Source organism: Canis lupus, chromosome 9, assembly GCF_011100685.1.
Source record: "Canis lupus familiaris isolate Mischka breed German Shepherd chromosome 9, alternate assembly UU_Cfam_GSD_1.0, whole genome shotgun sequence".
NCBI classification, from domain to species: Eukaryota; Metazoa; Chordata; class Mammalia; order Carnivora; family Canidae; genus Canis; species Canis lupus.
This window is the reverse complement of record NC_049230.1, coordinates 53058810-53077383: the sequence shown is the minus strand read 5'-3', so window position 1 is coordinate 53077383 and position 18574 is coordinate 53058810. Positions and strand designations below refer to the sequence as shown.

The 18574-nt window shown below is 56.2% G+C and overlaps 2 protein-coding genes and 1 long non-coding RNA gene across 5 annotated transcripts in view; 2 read left to right on the top strand and 1 right to left on the bottom strand.

Moving 5' to 3' along the window:
- Positions 1-15048, top strand: part of LAMC3 (laminin subunit gamma 3) — a 58729-nt gene extending 43681 nt beyond the window's left edge. The window contains exons 17-28 of one of the 2 annotated variants that reach the window (XM_038549008.1): positions 446-624; positions 2167-2308; positions 3148-3353; positions 3730-3806; positions 4263-4397; positions 5524-5671; positions 6676-6825; positions 6976-7078; positions 9780-9979; positions 10541-10687; positions 10794-10893; positions 13505-15048. In XM_038549008.1, coding sequence (XP_038404936.1) covers positions 446-624; positions 2167-2308; positions 3148-3353; positions 3730-3806; positions 4263-4397; positions 5524-5671; positions 6676-6825; positions 6976-7078; positions 9780-9979; positions 10541-10687; positions 10794-10893; positions 13505-13755 — 1838 coding nt within the window. In that variant the 3' untranslated portion in view covers positions 13756-15048. Of the gene's footprint in view, positions 1-445; positions 625-2166; positions 2309-3147; positions 3354-3729; positions 3807-4262; positions 4398-5523; positions 5672-6645; positions 6826-6975; positions 7079-9779; positions 9980-10540; positions 10688-10793; positions 10894-13504 lie in introns of both variants that reach the window. The other variant, XM_038549007.1, reaches the window with a different exon arrangement.
- LOC119873356 overlaps positions 11699-18574 on the bottom strand; it is an 8237-nt gene continuing 1361 nt past the window's right edge. Inside the window, exon 3 of the long non-coding RNA XR_005364893.1 lies at positions 11699-11982. This is a non-coding gene — a long non-coding RNA (uncharacterized LOC119873356). The remainder of the gene's footprint in view (positions 11983-18574) is intronic.
- The window catches only part of AIF1L (allograft inflammatory factor 1 like), a 22055-nt gene continuing 21731 nt past the window's right edge, over positions 18251-18574 (top strand). For both annotated transcript variants that reach the window (XM_038549011.1, XM_038549010.1), the window contains exons 1-2: positions 18251-18387; positions 18492-18553. In XM_038549011.1, the coding sequence (XP_038404939.1) occupies positions 18357-18387; positions 18492-18553 (93 nt within the window). In that variant the 5' untranslated portion in view covers positions 18251-18356. The remainder of the gene's footprint in view (positions 18388-18491; positions 18554-18574) is intronic.

Below are 18574 nucleotides of genomic sequence, written 5' to 3'. Positions count from 1 at the left end.
GAGCAGTGGGGACGCCAGCCATGTGGTAGGAGATGGAAAGATCAGGTGCTCTATCTTCTAAGAGCAGCCATAGAAATGTGGGGTGAGAGAGAGCTTAGGGGACCAAATGTCTCCTCCCAGACTCCACTGCCAAGTTCCTGTGTGCTGGGGCCATGGTTTCTCACCTTTCTGGGCCTCAGCATCTGTATTCGTACAGTTGGACTGCATAGCAGTTCCAAAACTTGACTGCTTCTCAGACCCAGGGATGCTGAAATAAGTCAGGCGTCACCTCTGACCTTCTGAATTGGTCTCTCGGGAAGAACCCAGGAGTGGAATTGAACTGGCCATGGCAGCGAGGTTAGGGGAAGGCTGAAGCAGTCAGGTGTGAGGATGCAGGGGACCTGGGGGTTCCGAAGGTGGGGGGGACCACCAGGGCACCCAGCGCCACCTGCCCTGGTTCCCTCAGCCTGTAGGTGCTCCCCGTTGGGTGCTGCCTCACCCCAGTGCCACAAGAACAGCACGTGCGTGTGCAGGCCCGGCTTCGTAGGCTACAAGTGTGACCACTGTCAGGACAACTTCTTCCTCACGGCTGGCGGCACACACTGTCAGGAGTGCCCATCCTGCTACTCCCTGGTGAAGGAGGAGGTGAGCCCGTCCATCCAGGCCCCCAGGAAACGCCCACTCACCCATGGCTCTCAGGCTTTCTAGGGCCACTGGTCACATTCCCCCTGTGCCCACCCAGCTGCTCAAGCCTCACCTCTGCCCGTCCCTGGTTCCTGAGTGAACAGAAGAAAAGTGGCCCTTCCCTGGCACCCAGGCCCATGTCTCACACTTTTTCAAGTTCAGTGGGGATGTGACCATAGGTGGCCCTCTGTGGGGATGGTCAGAAGGAGGGCAGTGCCCATCCTGGGGCACAAATAGGATTTTGAGAGCGGGAACCTGGTGTGGTGCTGGAGTCAGGAGTGTGACCTCTGGGGTTCCCCTCCCCAGCCCCATTAATTGTCCCTATTAGCAGGTAACAGCTTTGGTAAGTTTCGGTGTCTCTCTCCTAATTCCACAATGGACACAGGCCTGCAACCCCTTACCTGGGACCAGTGAGACCAGCCTTCAGAGGGGTGCTACTCGAGAAAGACACAATGATGGGTGCTGAGCATAAGCTACCCCCCAGCAGTGCCTGGCCAGTGCCTGGGCCAGTCCTTGCAGTCATACCCAGTGATGTGTCTGCAGGAAAACAGACGAATAGTCACATCAAATAAATAAGGGCCACAAACAGCCTTGTTCAGAACAGTTTTGCTTCCCAGTGAGTTTAGAAATTTTTTTTAAACCAGATTTTGCCATTAAATAAGGAATGGAAAACCTGTGGTATTTCAGAGCATTCTGGACTTTGAATCAGAGAGTGGGCTCAGGACCTGTTTCCCCTGGCCCTTAAGGTGGTTACAGGGTGGACATGAGCTGGTATGTGGCCAGCAGCCACTAATGGCTGGCTCTTAGCAAGTGCTCTGTAAATGCAGTTATTGTACCTGTGATTTAAAGAACAGCGCTAGGGGTGCCTGATGAAGGAGGCTCAGCTGCTTAAGCATCTGCCTTCAGCTCAGTTCATAATCCTGGGATCCTGGGATCAAGCCTCACATTGGGCTCCTCCTTAGTGGGGAGTCTGTTTCTCCATCTTCCTCCGCCCCTTCCCCTTCTTGTGTGGTTTCTCTTTCAAATAAATAAGTAAACTCTAAAATAAATAAATAAATAAATAAATAAATAAATAAATAAATAAATAAATAAATAAATAAATAAACAAACAAACAAACAAACAAACAGCACCAGGAGACATTGCATGGCACACTTACTCGGCCAGCAGGTATCCATGCACACCTGCTCTGTGGCAATATAGCAGGACAGATGGATTCTCCTGGGCCTTCCCTTCTCGAAGATCCCTGTCTGAGTAGAACAGAGATGTGGTCGGCTAAATGGCAGCAGGTGTTGTGGGTGTGAGAAGGGAAGGGACAGCTCGGAGGAAGGAGCAGGCAAGGCTGGTTCTCGAAGTTCTGCTGTGTCCTCACCTCTGACGCCCAGGATAAGATGGGAGAAAGGAACTGTTGGGGAGGGAAGGCCAGGCAGAAGCCAGGGGGAGGTGTGCAGACAGGACTTCCCCGCCACCAGCCTCACATACCCTTCTTTTCCTGACTCCTCCAGGCTGCCAAGCTGAAGGCCAGGCTGACCCTGATGGAGGGGTGGCTGGAGGGGACCAATTGTGGCAGGTCCTGGGGACCACTGCCCATTCTGCAGGGAGAGGCCCCACGGGGGGACATCTACCAGGACTACCACCTCCTGCAAGGTATGGTGAGAGAGCGGAGAGGGAGGCAACGGGAAGGCCAGCTGGTCGGGCCCAGCCCTGGGAGCCCCTCAGATAACATCCTAGCCCATGCCCCATGCCCCATGAGCTTGGTGAGGCCAGGGCTTGGGTTCCTTCACTGATTGACTCAGGGAACAAATAATCATCGAGGTGCTGTCCCAGGTGCTGAACAGGTAACATTTCTGCTGTCCCCGGCCATTGGCCATTTTGCTCACTTCCCAGCATAGACAATTAACGAGTGAAAGAGGGGGGAGGGGGGGAAGAAAGGCTGTTCTTAGAGCCAGGTGGAATCTGTACTTGGGGCACTACAATTCAGGGAACTTTGAAAGTGAATCGATTCTTCAGTGTAATTTCATGTTCCTAAGCACCTACACACCTTTAGCAGCAATTCTTAGGTAAGCTGAGCACCCTTTAGCAACACTCATTGTCAGAACAGGGAGCTTCCTTCTGGATGCTCTATGTTAAAAGGCCTATCCTGAGCCACACTGCAGATCACAGAGCTGACTCGAGGCAGGGGTTCCTGCTGTCTCTGATTCGGGAATTGCTTGTTGTGACTCCAGCAGATCTGGATTCCTTCCAGCCGACTATGGCCAACTTCCTGTGTGGGAGGCCTTGGGTTGGGATTTGCCTCTTCTGGGCCTCAGCCTTGGCATCTGTAAAATGGCGAGGCAGTTCCCTTGGAATTGGACTGGTGGTGGTGCTCAGGCCTGCTGATGGATGGAGCTAAGCTGTGGGGCACAGATGGGGTCCTCCAAGAGCGGGACCTTCATTGCAAAATCTTAATTGTTCTGTGACCCCTGGACTTTGTGGGCTTCATGCAGGAGCCTGGGAAGTCTTCCTGGAGCAGGTGACAGGCCTCAAGGATGCTGTGAAGGCTGCCCGGGAGCAGCTGTGGGCTCTGAGCAGAGGTGCCAGCTGTGCCCAGGCCCAAACAGAGAAGACCTGCATCCAGCTGGCAGACCTTGACACAGTGTTGGAGTCCTCAGAAGAGGAGATTCTGCAGGCGGCCACTGTCCTCAAGTCCCTGGTACCGCAGGGGCCCCTCCGCACCACCTGTCCTGGGCTTACTGTGGGAATCTGGTGGCCTGAGGTGTGCCTCTTTGGAGAGGTTCAGTTTCCTCATGTGCAGAATGGGGGTCACATAGTATCCCTTCTGCTGACTCAGTGGGCTACTGTCTACATAGAACAAGGCATGTTCCAGGCGGACAGTGAATGCCCATCAAATGGGTGGTGGGTGTCATTCCTGTTGTTTCCACATTCTGGGGCTCTGTTCACTGGGTGCTGACTTTGAGGCTTTTATGAAACAACTGGCATGGTCTGGTTCTCCCAGTAATTTAACCAGACGAGGCCCTTGCCTTTCAGGGATGGCCGTCATTCCTCCTCTCTCACTCTCTTCTTTAAAGGTGATTCCTCAGAATGGGCCCAGCCAGCCCACCACCTGGAGCCACCTCGCCACAGAGGCCCGTGCTCTTGCCAGAAGGTTAGACCCCAAGTCCCAGGAGCCTGCTGAGGTCCTGCCCACACAGTCATGAAGGGAGCCCAGCCCTTTCCCTGCCCCTGGTTCTGGGGTCAGGGTCAACCTCACAGGTGTCCCTCTGCCCAGATCCAGACCTAGGCTGTCCTGAGCACCCTCCTCTGTGATGTCTTTATTAGGGTCATCATATCATTATTGTCCAAACTGAGATTTAATGTGTGGTAAAAGGCCCTCTTGACCATTATGCCAGGATAATAGGCATAAACTCTATGTAACAGGAAGTGGGGTATGGATCCCTTCCCATCAGCCTTCACTGTGTGTCAGGTGGGAAAGAGGAGACTGGCCTTCGGGGCTGGACTGCTTGGGATGGTGGAAGACCCACGTGGTGGGAGGTGTGGGCTCGGGAACACACTCCCTTCTGTGTGAGTGGTTGATGACCGCCAGGTGGGCATTTCCATACAGCCACAAGGACGCCACTGCCAAGATCAAGGCCACTGCTCGGAGGGCTCTAGTTGCTTCCAACACCAGTTACGCCCTTCTCTGGAGTCTAGTAGAGGGCAGAATGGCCTTGGAGGCCCAGCGGGAACTAGAGGACAGGTGAGGCCTCCTGGGTGTGGGTTAGGGCTTGAATTGGCTTCCTGCAGCTGACGGATCCTAGGCCCAGAACTGGCTTCCTTTATTCTTTCAATGGGAGTGGGGGAATGTCTGAGGTCTTGGGCTGACTGGGTGGTGAGTTACAGGAACCCACTTATGCCTGGGGGTGTGGCTCAGCCTCTGGAGAGAAGGGACGAGAACTTGAACCAGGAAGGTCCAGAGCAGCACCATTCTCTCTCACTCCTGCAGCATCCCCCAGCCCCGCTCTACCCGCTCTCCCCCCCCCCCCCCCCCCCAGGCAGCTCCTCCTGTCAGGCAGCAGCTTCCTGCTTGGCCTCTGCTTCTCTGCTCTGGGTGACACTCCTATGTCCTCCGCAGTCAAAGGGTCAGGAGAGACCCAGCAAGGTCTCATAAATCCCAGGTTGACTTCCTAGATGAGAGAATCTGAGACCCACCTCCCATCAGGTAGCCATCCCTGAGCCCACTGGCGTGGGTGGGGTGAGGTCCCATGACTCATTCCTGGGACAGCGGTGGGGACCCCGGCTCTCTGAGAAGTGGGGAGGGAGAAGAGACAGTGGTGGGGGACCGTGCCCCAGCAGTGCCCATGATGGAGCTGGGCAGGAAGGTTGTGGACAGCTGGAAAGTCCTAGGTGGTTGATTCCAGCACCTTGGTGCTGATGGAGCCCCAGAGCGACCATGCAGCCCAGGACTCTGCATCTATCTGGAGAGCAGCATGCCCAAGGTCACCCAAGGGCACAGCCCAGCCAAGACCAGGGCCTGGGCTGAGGTCCCTTCCTCCGCACCAGCACCGCACCTAGCATTTACTGGTTAGTGATTCAGCCAGAGGCTCCAAACATTTGCAAAACAGATGATTCTCAGGCGGAAACCAAGGGCAAGCCCCTTCAGAAAAGAGTGCTTGAATTGAATGAATGAAGAAACAAGAATGTGGTGCCTCTTCTGCCGAATAGCAGCCAGTTTCTGAGGCCAGCTGCTGGGTGCTGAGCCTGCAGAGGACGGCTCTGCCTGGGAAGTTACAGATGGCTCCAGAGAGGGGTGGGGGGCAGCCATGGGGAAGGATGGCCCCGTGCCCCACCCCACCCTGTGAGCCACCTCTGCTGTCTTCTCTCAGGTACCAGGATGTCCAGGCGGCCCAGAAGGCGCTGGGCACAGCCGCGGCAGAGGTGCTGCCTGAAGCGGAGAAGGCGCTGGCCACCATGCAGCGAGTCGGTGTAGACGCAGCCCCGCGCCTGGCCTTGCTGGCTGCACCCATGGCACTGGTCAGCCTGGCCAGGCAGTCCTTGGAGCTCCAAGGGGGTGGGAGGGCGTGGGGGTGGGTGGCTGTGGCAGCTGGGAAACCAGTGCGGCCCAGGCAGAGGCAGATGATGTAGCTTATCTTTATTTGGCAGTCGATTTAAAACGAGATAATCTACCTCCGAGGCTTGGCGGAGCACCTGCCTGGCATGGAGTTAGGGCTCGGCCAGTCTTTGTTGTTGATTGTGGTGATAATAGCGAGGCTGGGACTATTCTTGGTAGTGGCATTAGCAAAGACATGGGATCAAATCCCAGCCCCGCTGCTCCAGATCTGTGACCTTGGCCAAGGACTCCACCCAGCCTCCTCCTGCTCTGGTTAAGTCCTCTGTCAGAGCTTGCCCATCAGGTTACATTAGGGCTGCGTCCAAGGGGGCCGGGAGACGATTCATAAGTAATGGGCAAGGTGGGCGTACCGCTGGTCGGCCCTCTGAATAAATCAGCTCCATCGTAATCCTGAAATCCCACAACTCAGAAACTGCACTTTAAGGATGAGATTAAGCTTCTACAAATGCATTTGGGGCAAAACTTGACCAACCCGAAGCTGTTTATTTGGGGTCTTCGCTTCCCTGCTCCTGAACACGAAGAGTACTATGCAGGTGTTAAAGGGGTTGACCCTGAGCGTGGCCCCAGTTGCCGCCGAAGGTGCCAGAGGATGGGCAGTACTTGCACAGTCTGCTTCTCTCGAGTCAGGAAAGTTCTAAATGTGGAGGCACATCGGGCCCCAGGGTTTCCACTGAGACTGTGGGCCTGGGGAAGGAAGTACAGGTCAGGGAGGCCTCACTTCTAGTAACTAGTAGAGCTGGAGTAGAGACAGGTTCCCCTGCCTGGTATCCCCACCCTGGCCCCCCTGCTTCCTGGGGTCCACATGCAGTGCCCCCCATTCCCATCCCCAGGCTGCCTCTCACCCACTGGAGGGTCTGCCCCACAACCTTCCTACCAGGTCCTGCCTGAGCCTGCCATCTCCCTGCAGCCCCAGAAGTCCCAGGCTGGGGCCCTGGACCTGAAAGTTCAGGCCTTGGAGAAGACGGTCACATCCAGAGAGCGGGTGGTCACCGAGGCTGCCTGGGCCCTCCAGGCCACTGCCCAGGCTATGCTGCACAAGACCCAGCCCCTCATGCAGGTGGGCTCTTGGTGGGGGCTGCCCTGAGGGTGTCCTGGGGTAGGGGACAGGTTTGGGAGAGGAGAGGGCAAAGACCAGGGAGAGTTCTTTCTATCCCTCCAGTGTCTCCCACCTGTAACCCCCTGCCCAGCCTCTCTCCTCTCTCTCCAGCTACGCCAGGAGGCCAGAGCTGCCCTGACCCGGGCTTCCTCGTCTGTCCAGGCCGCCACAGTGACTGTCATGGGAGCCAGGACCCTGCTGGCTGATCTGGAAGGTACACATGATCCTTGCTGAGCCCTGGGCGTCTTGATGCCCAAATGTCCGTGACAGCCACCTGGACTCCTGCCTCAGCCCTAGCAGCTTGGCTCTGGGGACAAGAAGGCGACAAAAGTCCAGCTGTGTGGGCATAAGCCAAACAGCCCATTCCTCCCAGCCAGGACCTCTCCCAGGGCTGCTTGTCTTTCCTTCAAACACCACTCACGGGTACCCTCCCACGTGGCCATCAGTCATCAGACCACACAAAACCGTCAGGGCCGGAAGAGATTCTGATGCCGTCGACCGTCTGTCCCTGGTCTAGTCTTCCCCTGCCAGGGGTCCTGTCCAACCGGTACAAGGGCTGCCACAGTCTGGTGTTCAGCTGGGGCAATAGGAAAGGAGGCAGAGCTCTCTTTAGAAGGGGGTGTGGGTTTATTTTATTTATTTATTTATTTATTTAATTTATTTATAAATAAATAAAATATTTTTAAAAAAAGGGGGGGGTTGATGCCAATCCAGGTCTCCTCTGAGCTGTAGGAAAATGAGGCTAAGTGGTCCCATTTTATAGATGTGTAGACCCAGGAGAGGGATTGATAACTCCCCAGGGTCAGCGGTGTGCCAAATGGAAACCGTCCCATGTTAGGGTCCTCCAGCTCCGCGTCCCCCTACGGAATAGGCTTGTCTGATGTCCTCTTTGCTGCAGACAGAAGACCCCTCACCCTTTATCTCGGTGCCAGTGAACTGGGTAAGGCAGGAGCACGCTCAGCCCCAGAGGCCTCTTGGGGTCTGAGATCAGGAGTCAGACTCTGTGGCCCTAGTGGATCTATGGCTTTCCTCCCCAACTCCATTCGCTGCCCCTGAGAGATGTGGGTCCCACCATGGACCCCTGCCCTCTGGGGCAGAGGGCAAGCTGGTCGGTGCCTCCTGTTCTCTGTCCCTCTGCGGTCTGAAGTCCCAGTCACCCATGGGTCAGGGGGCTTCTCATGGGGAAGGCATGGCTGTGTGCACTTGCCTCTGAGTCGTGTTTAGGAAAATGTAAATTCAGTGATACTAGTGGTAGAATATTAGGACTTTAGAACATAAAATATTTTTAAGGGTTGCTAAAACCATATGCTGCCCCCCACACCCGCCTTCTGCTGGGCTGCCTCCAGTGATGCGTGCTCACTAGCTCATGAGGCATCACCTTCTCATTGTCAGACATACATACTGCATGGACATTGGCCTCCCTGGTGCAGTACCACGATCCACAAAAGGACTCATCTCAACCCGCTAACCCGGGCTCTTTTCCCCGTTCCTGCCCCCTTTCAGAAACACCTCCTTTCACCAACACTTGGCCTGTGCTCAATTGGTATTCAGGATGCAAGGAAAATTGACTGAGCAAAATATGGAGCAGCCTTCCCCAGGGTGTGGCCCTGGGCCCTTAGCCCAGATCCGGAGTCAGGCTCTGTGGTCCTAGTGGCTCTATGGCTTTCCTCCCCAACTCCATCTGCTGTCCCTAAGAGATGTGAGTCCCACCACGGACCTCTGCCCTCTGGGGGAATGTGGGCATGCTGTGCCAACAGTGGGTTTGTGTTCAGATCAGTTTAGGAAATGTCGCTATTATAGTGCCCTCTCGAGGCCACACAGTGCGCACCCTAGGGTAGTAAAGGCCCTGAGAAGTCCTGCAATAGGGAAACCTGGTTCTCTTTATTTAAACTTGATTGACATTTCCTCCTGACGCTTAGAGTTAGGACTCCAAGGATTGCATTTTAAGAAATGCCAATTTTGTACACAAGAAACAAATCTAATTTCCAGATTATCTTCATAGAAAATTATGTGACATTCTGCCTTAGAAGGTTTGATTCATTTTAAAAATTGGCTATAATCAGTACTCCTGATTTCCCTTGAATTTTATCTGAACGAAAGGGCAAAAGTCTTCTTTACAGAGACAAGCTACTTCTTTTTAGGTAAGAAAACCTATGCAAATCATAATACTTTCCCTTTTTATCTTGGCTGCTAGGAAGCTCAGAGGTAAGTAGAGCATTCAATGCCTGCAATATCATTATCCTAATTTTCTGGCACTTCTTCCTCCCTTCCTTCCTTATCCCCCCAGTTGCACGTGGCCCTTAGTTTTTTTATTTTAATGGTCAAGTTGTTGACTTACCTATCACTGTAAGCTGCCCCAAAGCCCTTATAGGAATAAGTGGTCATAGAAACAAAGGGCTGAATGGATTCACTGAGTGCCGCGCTGTGGCTCCCCATCCATTCCCACCCCTGGCCCAGCCATTGACCACCATGTAATCTCGAGATTTTAATAAACATCATAATATACTATGAATCTTTAAATTCATTGAGCAGGGGACACCTGGGTGGCTCAGTTGGTTGGTGTCTGCCTTTGGTTTGGGTCATGATCTCAGGGCCCTGGAATCGAGTCCCATGTTGGGCTCCCTGCTCAGGGGGGAGTCTGTTTCTTCCTCTCCCTGTGCCCCTCCCCACAGATCCAGTACTCTCTCTCTCTCTCAAATAAATAAATAAAATGAAATAAAAATCACTGAGCAGTACATCTTGCTCATTATTTGTTTATTTCCCAAACAAGCCTCAGAAGGTAGCTCTCTTGCATCTAGAACCTCCACTCACATCGTCTGCAGGCCTGAGGCTGGTTGGGTGTCTGGCCGTGGCTGCCGGGCAGGCTCTTGAGGCACAAGCCCGCCTTGCTGACACAGCCTCCCCCGGGTTTGCAGGAATGAAGCGGCAGTTTCCTCAGCCCAAGGACCCGGCCACGCTGGGGAGGAAGGCAGGCTCGGTCAGGGGCAGGCTTCTCACAGACTTGAAAAAGAAGACCAAGCAGGCAGAGAGGATGCTGGGAAATGCAGCGTCTGTCTCCGCCAGTGCCAAGAAGAAGGGCCAGGAAGCCGAGACGTTGGCCAAGGACAGTGCTAAGGTCAGGGCCATGGAGGTGACCACAGTGATGTCCCTGCTCCTGGGCCTGTGGGAGGACTGTCCTATAAGAGCTGCCCTTCTGTAGGTGAAACGTGGTCCCTACAGCCCTGCGCCCTTCTGCATAGACAATGCTGAATGCTCCACACTTACTAAGGGCTCAGTGGATCCCAGGCTCTGAGCCCTGGAGTATCATGCAAGTGACCCTGTTGATCCCCCAAGAAATAGGTGTCACTATTATCCCCATGGGACAGGTGAGTACCCTGAGGATCAGCCGGGTTTCGTTAATGCATCGCCAGGGCTCTCACCTAGGTCTATTTGGCTTTATTCCCCCAAACTTCTAGGTCCTTGTTGTTTAGTTGGGGCCAAGGTCTAATCCAGGTGCATCCCTCTGGTCCCCCGCTAGCTTTGTGTGTCTGGCCAGCATCTAGTACATGTTTGTGGAATGAATGTATGGTGCAGGGCACAAACTGGTGCCTGCTTGGCATGATGGCCTTGAGTGCTCTTTACCTGCTCTTTACTCCACTCACCCTCTGCTGCCCCCCACTGCCGCCCGCCCCCACAGCTCGCCAAGGCCTTGCTCAGGGAGGGCAAGCAGGAGCACCGGCGGGCAGGCCGGCTCTCCAGCCAGGTGCAGACAACGCTCCGACAGGCTTCCCAGCAGGTGCTAGCTTCAGGGGACCGCAGACAGGAGCTGGAGGCAGCTGGGCAGGTATGTGTGCCAAGGACCCCCCCACACACCGCACACACTCCCATGTCCCCCTGGCCCCCTGAACTGGCAGGAGCCCTGTTCAAGCTTTCCCTTCCTCCCTCCCCAGGTGGGTGCCAGGCTGAATGCCGTGGAGCAGCAGATCTGGGAATCACGGACCTCCCTGGAGAAGGATGTCAAGGTCTTGTCGGAGCTGCTCGCCAGGCTGGGTAAGGAGACCCTTGGGTCCCTGGAGCACCTTCAGGACTTCTGGGAGGCTGAGCCCTAGAGAAGATCTCCCCCTCAGCCACGAAGGTCCCCCATCCTCGGCCAAAAGCATTTGTAATAAGCCCAGGACCCCAAGCAAGGAGGGGCTGGCATCCCCAGGCCGGTCACCATGTGCCTCCAAGGGCCAGTAGTCTGGTTGGGGGAGGAGGACGCAGAAAACCTAGCACACAGACCATTGCGGGTACCACAGGAGCAGGAGCAGATTGGCCCTGAGTGCTTGAGGGTTTCGGAGGAGCATGGATGTCACAGAAGCAAGTGTGCTGTCGAGGATCAAGGTGCTGGCTTGGAATCAGACCAAGACTCAAGTCTATGCTTTCCCATCCTGGGCTGTGAGAAAACCACTTGGGAAACCCACTCCACCTCTCTGAGCCTCAGTCCCCTCATCAGTAAAATGGGAGTAGACCCTTGCATAATTTAGAAAGTGCTTGCCACGCTGTGTGGCAAGAGCCAGCGAGCAGCAGCTGCTCTCGGGGGAGGGAGAATGGAGATGAGCCACGGCAAGGAGACATTTCAGATGAAGGGGACAGTGTGCAGCAAGGCCCAGAGGCCTCAGAGCAGGGTGCGGGGGCAGCAGGCCTGCATTTTTTAAAATGGTGGTAAAATACATAATGCAACATTGGCCTCTTTAACCATCTTCAAGCATACGGTTCAGGGGCGTTACATACATTCGCACTGTTGTGCAGCCGTCCCCACCCTCTGTCTCCGGAACTTTCTCATCTTCTCAACCCGAAACACTCTGCACCCATCAGACATGAACTCCCTGCTCCCCTGGCCCCTGGTGTCCCTCATTCTCTCCTCCGTCTCTTTGAACTTCACATTCCAGGGACCTCATGTCAGTGGACTCACACCCAAGATTTGTCCTTCTGTGACTAGCTTCTGCCACTTAGCGTCGCATCCTCAGGGTCACCTGTAGAACAGCACGCATTTTCACTTACCGTTATCAACAAGGGAGAGAATCGCCACGTTCTGAGCTGTGTCTGCACATCAGGCCCACACTAACGCTGTTCCTGCACATGATCTTCTAGAATTCTCTGCGTTAGAGGCAAAAGGACACAGGTTCTCTTGCCATTTGGCAGACAGGCAGTCTGAGGCACAGAGTTTACATGAGGTGCCTGGGGCCCCATGGGCAGTCAGTACAAAAGTTGAGGTTCACATGCGGGTCTAACCGATTCAGGGTGCCCCCTGGCAGCCACTGACTGGTCTGTCCCCGATGCCAAGGACCCAGAGCACTGTGGACCTGGTGCCCAGCCCGGGACAAACGCTCTGCAAGGGTAAACTGCTTTGGCCATTTATCCATGTGTCCTGGTGCTGTGCTCGATTGGGGGTGCAGGCGAGAGCAGCACACAGCTGGACCCTGCCCCATGCCTGGGAGCCCCAGTGGGCAGGTAGAGTGCGGCTGCTGCCTGGACCCGAACCTGCTCGAAGGCCAGGCAGTTTGGACTTGCCTGTGGACCGATGTCTTTGCTGCGAGTGGGATCTGCCCAGGCCAGCAGGGCTCAGATCCCCTCTACCTATTTCTGCCCTCCAACCCCCACCTTTGTTGCCCAGGAAATTTGGGGCTAGGGGACCCCTGAGCTCAGTGGGATCCTGTGGGATTAGAAGCCACATAGAACTTACTTCCCCTGGGGCACCTGGCGGCTCAGTGGTTAAGCGTCTGCCTTCGGCTCAGGTCATGATCCTGGGGTCCTGGGATCGAGTTCTGCATCAGGCTCCCTGCTGAGCTCCTTCCTCTCCCTCTGCCACTCCCCTGCTCATGCTCATGCATGCTCTCTCTTTCTCTCTCTCAAATAATAAAATCTTAAAAAAAAAAAAAAGTACTTCCCCATCCCCCCTACTCTCCCATGTGGATGAACCTCATCTTCCTGTTGAATGTCACCTGTAAATGACAAAGTGACGAGGGCCAGAAGACAGCCCATGGATTCGCCACCACCACCACCCAGTTCAGATGTGAGCACCTGGCCCCACCACCATGATTCACCCTTGGAGAGGCTGTGGGAAGTACTTAATTCCAAGAAATAGAGTTAATCTGTGCTGGGCCAGGATGAGACCCCCACTGCCTGCTTCCCTGGGTCCGCAGCCCTTCCTGCCATATCTGCTGGCCCCACCCTCATTCTAATGCCAGAGATGCTGCTTTTTACCTGCATCTTGGCACAGGTGGTATCTGTAAATGTGTGCCCCTGGCAAATCAGCATGGTATGTTGGAGCCGGTAGGACTCATGGGAACCTTGTGCGCACGCACTGCTCTAGGAAATGGGCTCAGGACTCACACAGGGCCTTCCTTTTATCAATAATAGCAATACCACCAACAAAAATGAACAGTTGCCCAGTGCTGCCTAAGGGGAAAGTTTCAGAGTCCACATGTGAATCCAGGGGGGAGAGGGGGGTGTGCCAGGCACACTGCCCCCTCTGTCCCTTGCTTTCTTGGTAGGTTGTGGACAGTCAGAATCCTGGATGGTTTGGGCTGGCAAGGATCTTAGGGATGGGGGGCTGACCAGGCGTCTTGTGCCTGCAGGGGGGCTGGCCTGTGCTGAGGCTGTCTGTGTCCCTCTGCAGGGTCACTGGACACCCATCAAGCCCCAGTGCAGGCCCTGAACGAGACCCAGTGGGCACTGGAGCGCCTGAGGCTGCAGTTGAGCCCTCCAGGGGCCCTGCAGGGGAAGCTGAGGCTGTTGGAGCAGGAGTCTGAGCAGCAGGAGCTGCAGATCCAGAGCTTCGAGAACGACCTTGCTGAGATCCGTGCTGACAAGCAGAACCTGGAGGCCATTCTGCAGAGCCTGCCCAAGAGCTGTGCCAGCTGGCAGTGAGGGCTGCCCAGACCCCCCCACCCCCCGACCCCCGCAGGCTGTGGCCCTAGCCCAGGGCATGCACACACATCCCACAGGTGCACCCATGCAGGCACATGCACCAGAGTCTGCTGCTGTGTGTCCGCCCTGAATAATGCTCACATAGCCTCCCAAGTCCATGCCCATATCTCCTCCATGCCCGCCGGAGTGAATGTATGTACACAGTTCACCCAGGTGGCCCCTGGGTGCCCACCACCATCAGCAGGCACTCCCATGCTACGGTGCATAAACACACACACCCCAGTGTTAATAACACATACATATATATGCATATGTACACCTTGTGGGGACACGCCTGTGGGCATAATGCTCAAACCCATAGAAGTTCCTCTGTGCATGCACACACGACAGTCCACAGCTGGTTAGCGAGCACCAGCTGTGCTGTGTGCCCTCTGGATGCTCGGGTTATGTTAAATACCCTCTGGCGCTACAGTCCTCACTCTCGCTCCTGAAAGCAAGGACCCAGGCAGAGTGTGGTGCCTGAGAGGCTGAGGGGGAACATCCGCAAAGATCCAGGTGGGCTCAGCAAGAGCCAGAGCCCCAGAGCCTCCCCCTGTTCTGCTGCAGCTTCTCACCCATTGCCCGGCAGCTCCACACCACCGAGGGACCAAGCAGTCCAAGAGATGCAAGGTCCTCAGCCGAGATCTGAGGGTTCTCAGCAGTGGAACCTGAGGCTCAGGGACTTCTGGGGCCATGGGACAGCCTACTTGGCCAGCCGGGAGGATGGCCCACAGCTGCACGGTTATCACCAGCGGCGTGGAATACTTTGGTCTCTGGGGATCCTGGGAATTGCCTGCCCTGGGCTTGGTGCTCCTTTCAGCCTGTGGCCTGTCCACAGAGCTGAGCCTTGAGGGCCGGAGGGGACCTAGGTCAGGGGGCTGAGGGTCATGTGGGAGCTCCTCTTTGTGACTCCATGACCCCCGTATGGCCTTAGACTGATTGACACTGGCCTTGAGACCCTGTGGCCCCACCTGCCACCGGGGAGGCCTCTGCTGGGTGTGGAGGCCAGTCTGTCTTGCTGGGGAGTCCTCCTGTGGTCAGGCCGCCTGCCAGCCTCTGCCCAGGATTCCTGGCCTTCCCTCCGGAGCCCCTCCCCATTCCCAGGGCCCTCTTCCAGCAGACAGTAGGCCCTCAGCTCTGGGACCGATGGTGGCACCCCTTCCATGGCTTCTCTTGCCCCAGGCAGGGGGGACATGCAGCAACATGGACCACTTCTGTTTAATGTGAAAATAAAGGACCTCTTTACTATCTGGGTGACAGGCTTTTGGTCCTCTTGTGCTGGCTGGCAGCAGAGGCCTCGGCTGTGGGTGCCGATTCACTACTCTGGCATGTGGGTGCGCACGCCCGGTACCCGCGAGTGGGTGGAAGAATGTTTGGTGAGCCACCCTGGTCCACTGCAGTAGCAGGAAGGTGGCAAAAGCAGAGCTCACTGGCTTTGCCAGTCTTCCCATGTGGAGGGCTTTGCTGAGACCTACGACCATAGGCACCCACTGTCTCCCCTCTGCTCCAGGGGGTTTGCCAAGCAAAGCCTAGAGGGGTGTGAGGTGCCCTCAGCTGACTTCTGGTTTAGGCTGGAGACAGGCAGGAAACAGTGAACTCAAAATCAAATGTCCCCCGGCACAGAAAGGCACACCGAGGAGGAGGAAGAGGAAGAAGAAGAGGGCTTTGGGCCTGGCTTTAAAGGGTGGGGAGAAAGAGGGAACCTTCCAGGCAGGAGGGTGGGCAATAGCTCCGGGTTTACAGGGTGGGGGCCTGGCCGGGGCAGATCATTCCAGGAACCTAGGTTGTGGTACGATGGATTATGGAGCGTGTGCAGTCTAGGCTCTTGGCCACATAGTCTAAACCCTTTCAAATTGGTTTTTTTTTTTTAAGATTTTATTTATGTATTCAAGAGAGACACATAGAGAGAGAAGCAGAGACACAGGCAGAGGGAGAAGCAGGCTCCATGCAGGGAGCCCAACATGGGACTTGATCCTGGGTCCCCAGGATCAGGCCCTGGGTGGAAGGCAGGCTCTAAATCACGGAGCCACCAGGGCTGTCCTTCAAGTTTGTTTAAATTTAAAAGGGGTTCATTGGGAGGTCATGGAGTGTCTCCTAGGATCCTGGGGTGGGAAGAACTGCCAAGCCTCCAGACAGCCTGGAGGGGGGACTCTCCTGTCCCCTCCCTCCTGCCTCTTCCCTGGGCCTCTGCCTCTCCTTCCCCCTCTGCATTTGCTTCTGTCTTTTTTCCCTGCAGAATAGCTTTCTTTGCTTTTCCTGAGCCTGATGGAAGAGGACGTTCATGCCCCCCCACCCCCACCCCATCATTGGGTCAAATGCAGAGACCAGCTTGAAACTGTCCTGATTCCACCTTTTCTCAAGAGAGACCCAGCTTAGGCCAGGGTCCCCCAGTCCTATTCTGAATAACAGAGGTCTCTGGGTGCAAGGCCATATGGTGAGAGCTGCTCCATACCCTCTCTAGATCTGCCGGGGGAGTTCATTCAGAGAGGAGAGGGAGGCATGCCCCTCCACAGAGAACCGGACAGCCAAGGCCATGGGGGGTTAGGGGTGTGTGTGTGTGTGTGTGTGTGTGTGTGTGTGTGATGTGGACAGCAATGATGCAGGAAGTGACTCGGTAGGTACGAGAGGGAGGATGGGGGCAGGAGGATGGTGCTCGCTAGTGAGATTGATGACCAGTGTCTGGCATAGGTGGTGCCAAAGAGACTGCAGTTCTTTGAAGACTGTGTCCCCTCGGGTCCCTCCTCCCCAACACCCACCTTCTCTGCTGATGGAGGCACACAGCCACTCTGATGCCTGCTCTTGGCATTAAACCCCCACCCACTCAAGCTGTGACTGAGCCCAGCCTCAGCATCCCAACACGGGGTGGGGGCAGGGCAGGGAGGGCACAGTAGGCCTCTTCTCCATTCCACGGTGACGTACCTCAGGCTTGACATCTTGTGACTCATACGGTCCTGTCATGCCTGGTGTGTGCAGAGCCGCTCTCTGGCCCCAGAGGTGGGGCTGTGCTGGGTGGAATGTGACCGCTGTTAAACATCTGACTAGCAATGCAGCCCAGCAGCTGAGCACTGGAAGGTGGGGTGGCCTCTGCCCTGCAGAGTGGCCGATGGGGCCAGCCACCGCCACTGACCAGGGCAACAGGCCATCTGAGCCTAGATCAGGAGGCGGGTTACGAGGGCCCCATTTTAGGTCTGGCCTCCAGATGGAACATCTCCCATCAACCAAGGGTTTTTATTCCTAAGCCCTTGTCCCCTGTAAACTTTTACTATCTGCTTAGACCACCCTGAAAGTCATACAAGTTTTATCAGCCCCTGCTTGGTGAGAGGCACTGTTGCCTCCATCCTACAGGTCAGGACACTGAGCCTCAAGTTGAGTGTCTTGCCCAAAGTCACACACAGCCTGGCCACTTCCTCCCCCAGGGACGACCTCAGAAAAATAAGACACCCAGCTAGTCCCAGGATCACTATCCTTGGGTCAAGATGAAGGTAAGTCTGTGGGGAAGGGGACTTTCCAGATCCAATCCCCAGGGACACACTCTGTGTGTGTGTGTGGGGGGGGGGGGGGGCATACTGGTGACCAGGTGTGCCATTTGCTCAGGACAGTGCCCATTTGTACCTGTGGCCACCAGCATAATTATTAGCAGTGCCACCCTTCACTCTCAGAAGCGTCCTGCTTTGGACAGGAAGCTTCATTATGGCCCTGTCACTTGGTCACTTGTCCCTGGTTCCTGTGCCCTGAGCCCCACTCCCACAGGAGCTGGAGGCTTGGCCTATCATCCCAGTGGTCTTGTGCCCCCAGGCTTCAGCTGCCTGACTTTTCTTTTCTGCAAAACGGGAACACAGTCTTATTATTTCATAGAGTCTTGAGAATTAAGTGACATAAACTATATCCTGTAGTGATCTGGCAAAGTGCCTGATGCAGAGTGAGTGCTCAAGAAATAGATTTTTAAAAAATTTTTATTTATTCATTCATGAGTACACAGAGAGGAGAGAGAGAGAGGCAGAGACACAGGCAGAGGGAGAAGCAGCCTCCACGCAGGGAGCCCGACGTGGGACTCGATCCTGGGACCCCGGGATCACGCCCTGAGCCGAAGGCAGACGCTCAACCACAAGCCACGCTTGTAATTTTCTTTCTAGAATTTAAAGTTCGGGGAGGCTGGCCTGCCTTCTGCAAGGGCGCGCCGCCCGGGCGCCCCGTAACCTAACAGCTGCCCTGGGGCCCGCATCCGACCCGGGGGGCCGCCCCGACCGGCCGCCCCCGAGTCTGGGGGACCCCGCGGGCCGCGCCGTGCACTTTCCGCGGCCTCCAGCAGAGGGGCGGGCGCGGGCGCGGCGTCCCGCATAATAGGCGCTTTGATGCCGGCGGCGGGCGGCGGGCGGAGGGCCGGGCCGGGCCGCGGGGGGGGGGGGGGGGGGGGGGGGCGGAGGGGTGTGTCCGGCCGCCCGCGCCGTCCCTCCGCCCTCCGTCCCGCGCCACACGCCGCCGAGCCCGGACCGCGCGCCCGTCCTCCTCGTCGTGCGTCGCCGCGGCCGCCGGACCCGAGCCCGCCGGAGCCCGGGCTCACCATGTCGGTCGCGCTCAGCAACAGGTTCCAAGGTAGGCGCCGCCGTCGCCGCGCGGTCCCCGCCCCCCCCCACCCCACCTGCGCGCGCGGCCCGGGGGGACCCCCGCTTCCTGGGCCGCCTCTTTGTCTCCTGCAGGAGGGAAGGCGTTCGGCTTGCTCAAAGCGCGGCAGGAGCGGAGGCTGGCCGAGATCAACCGGGTAAGCGCGGGCCCGCGCCCC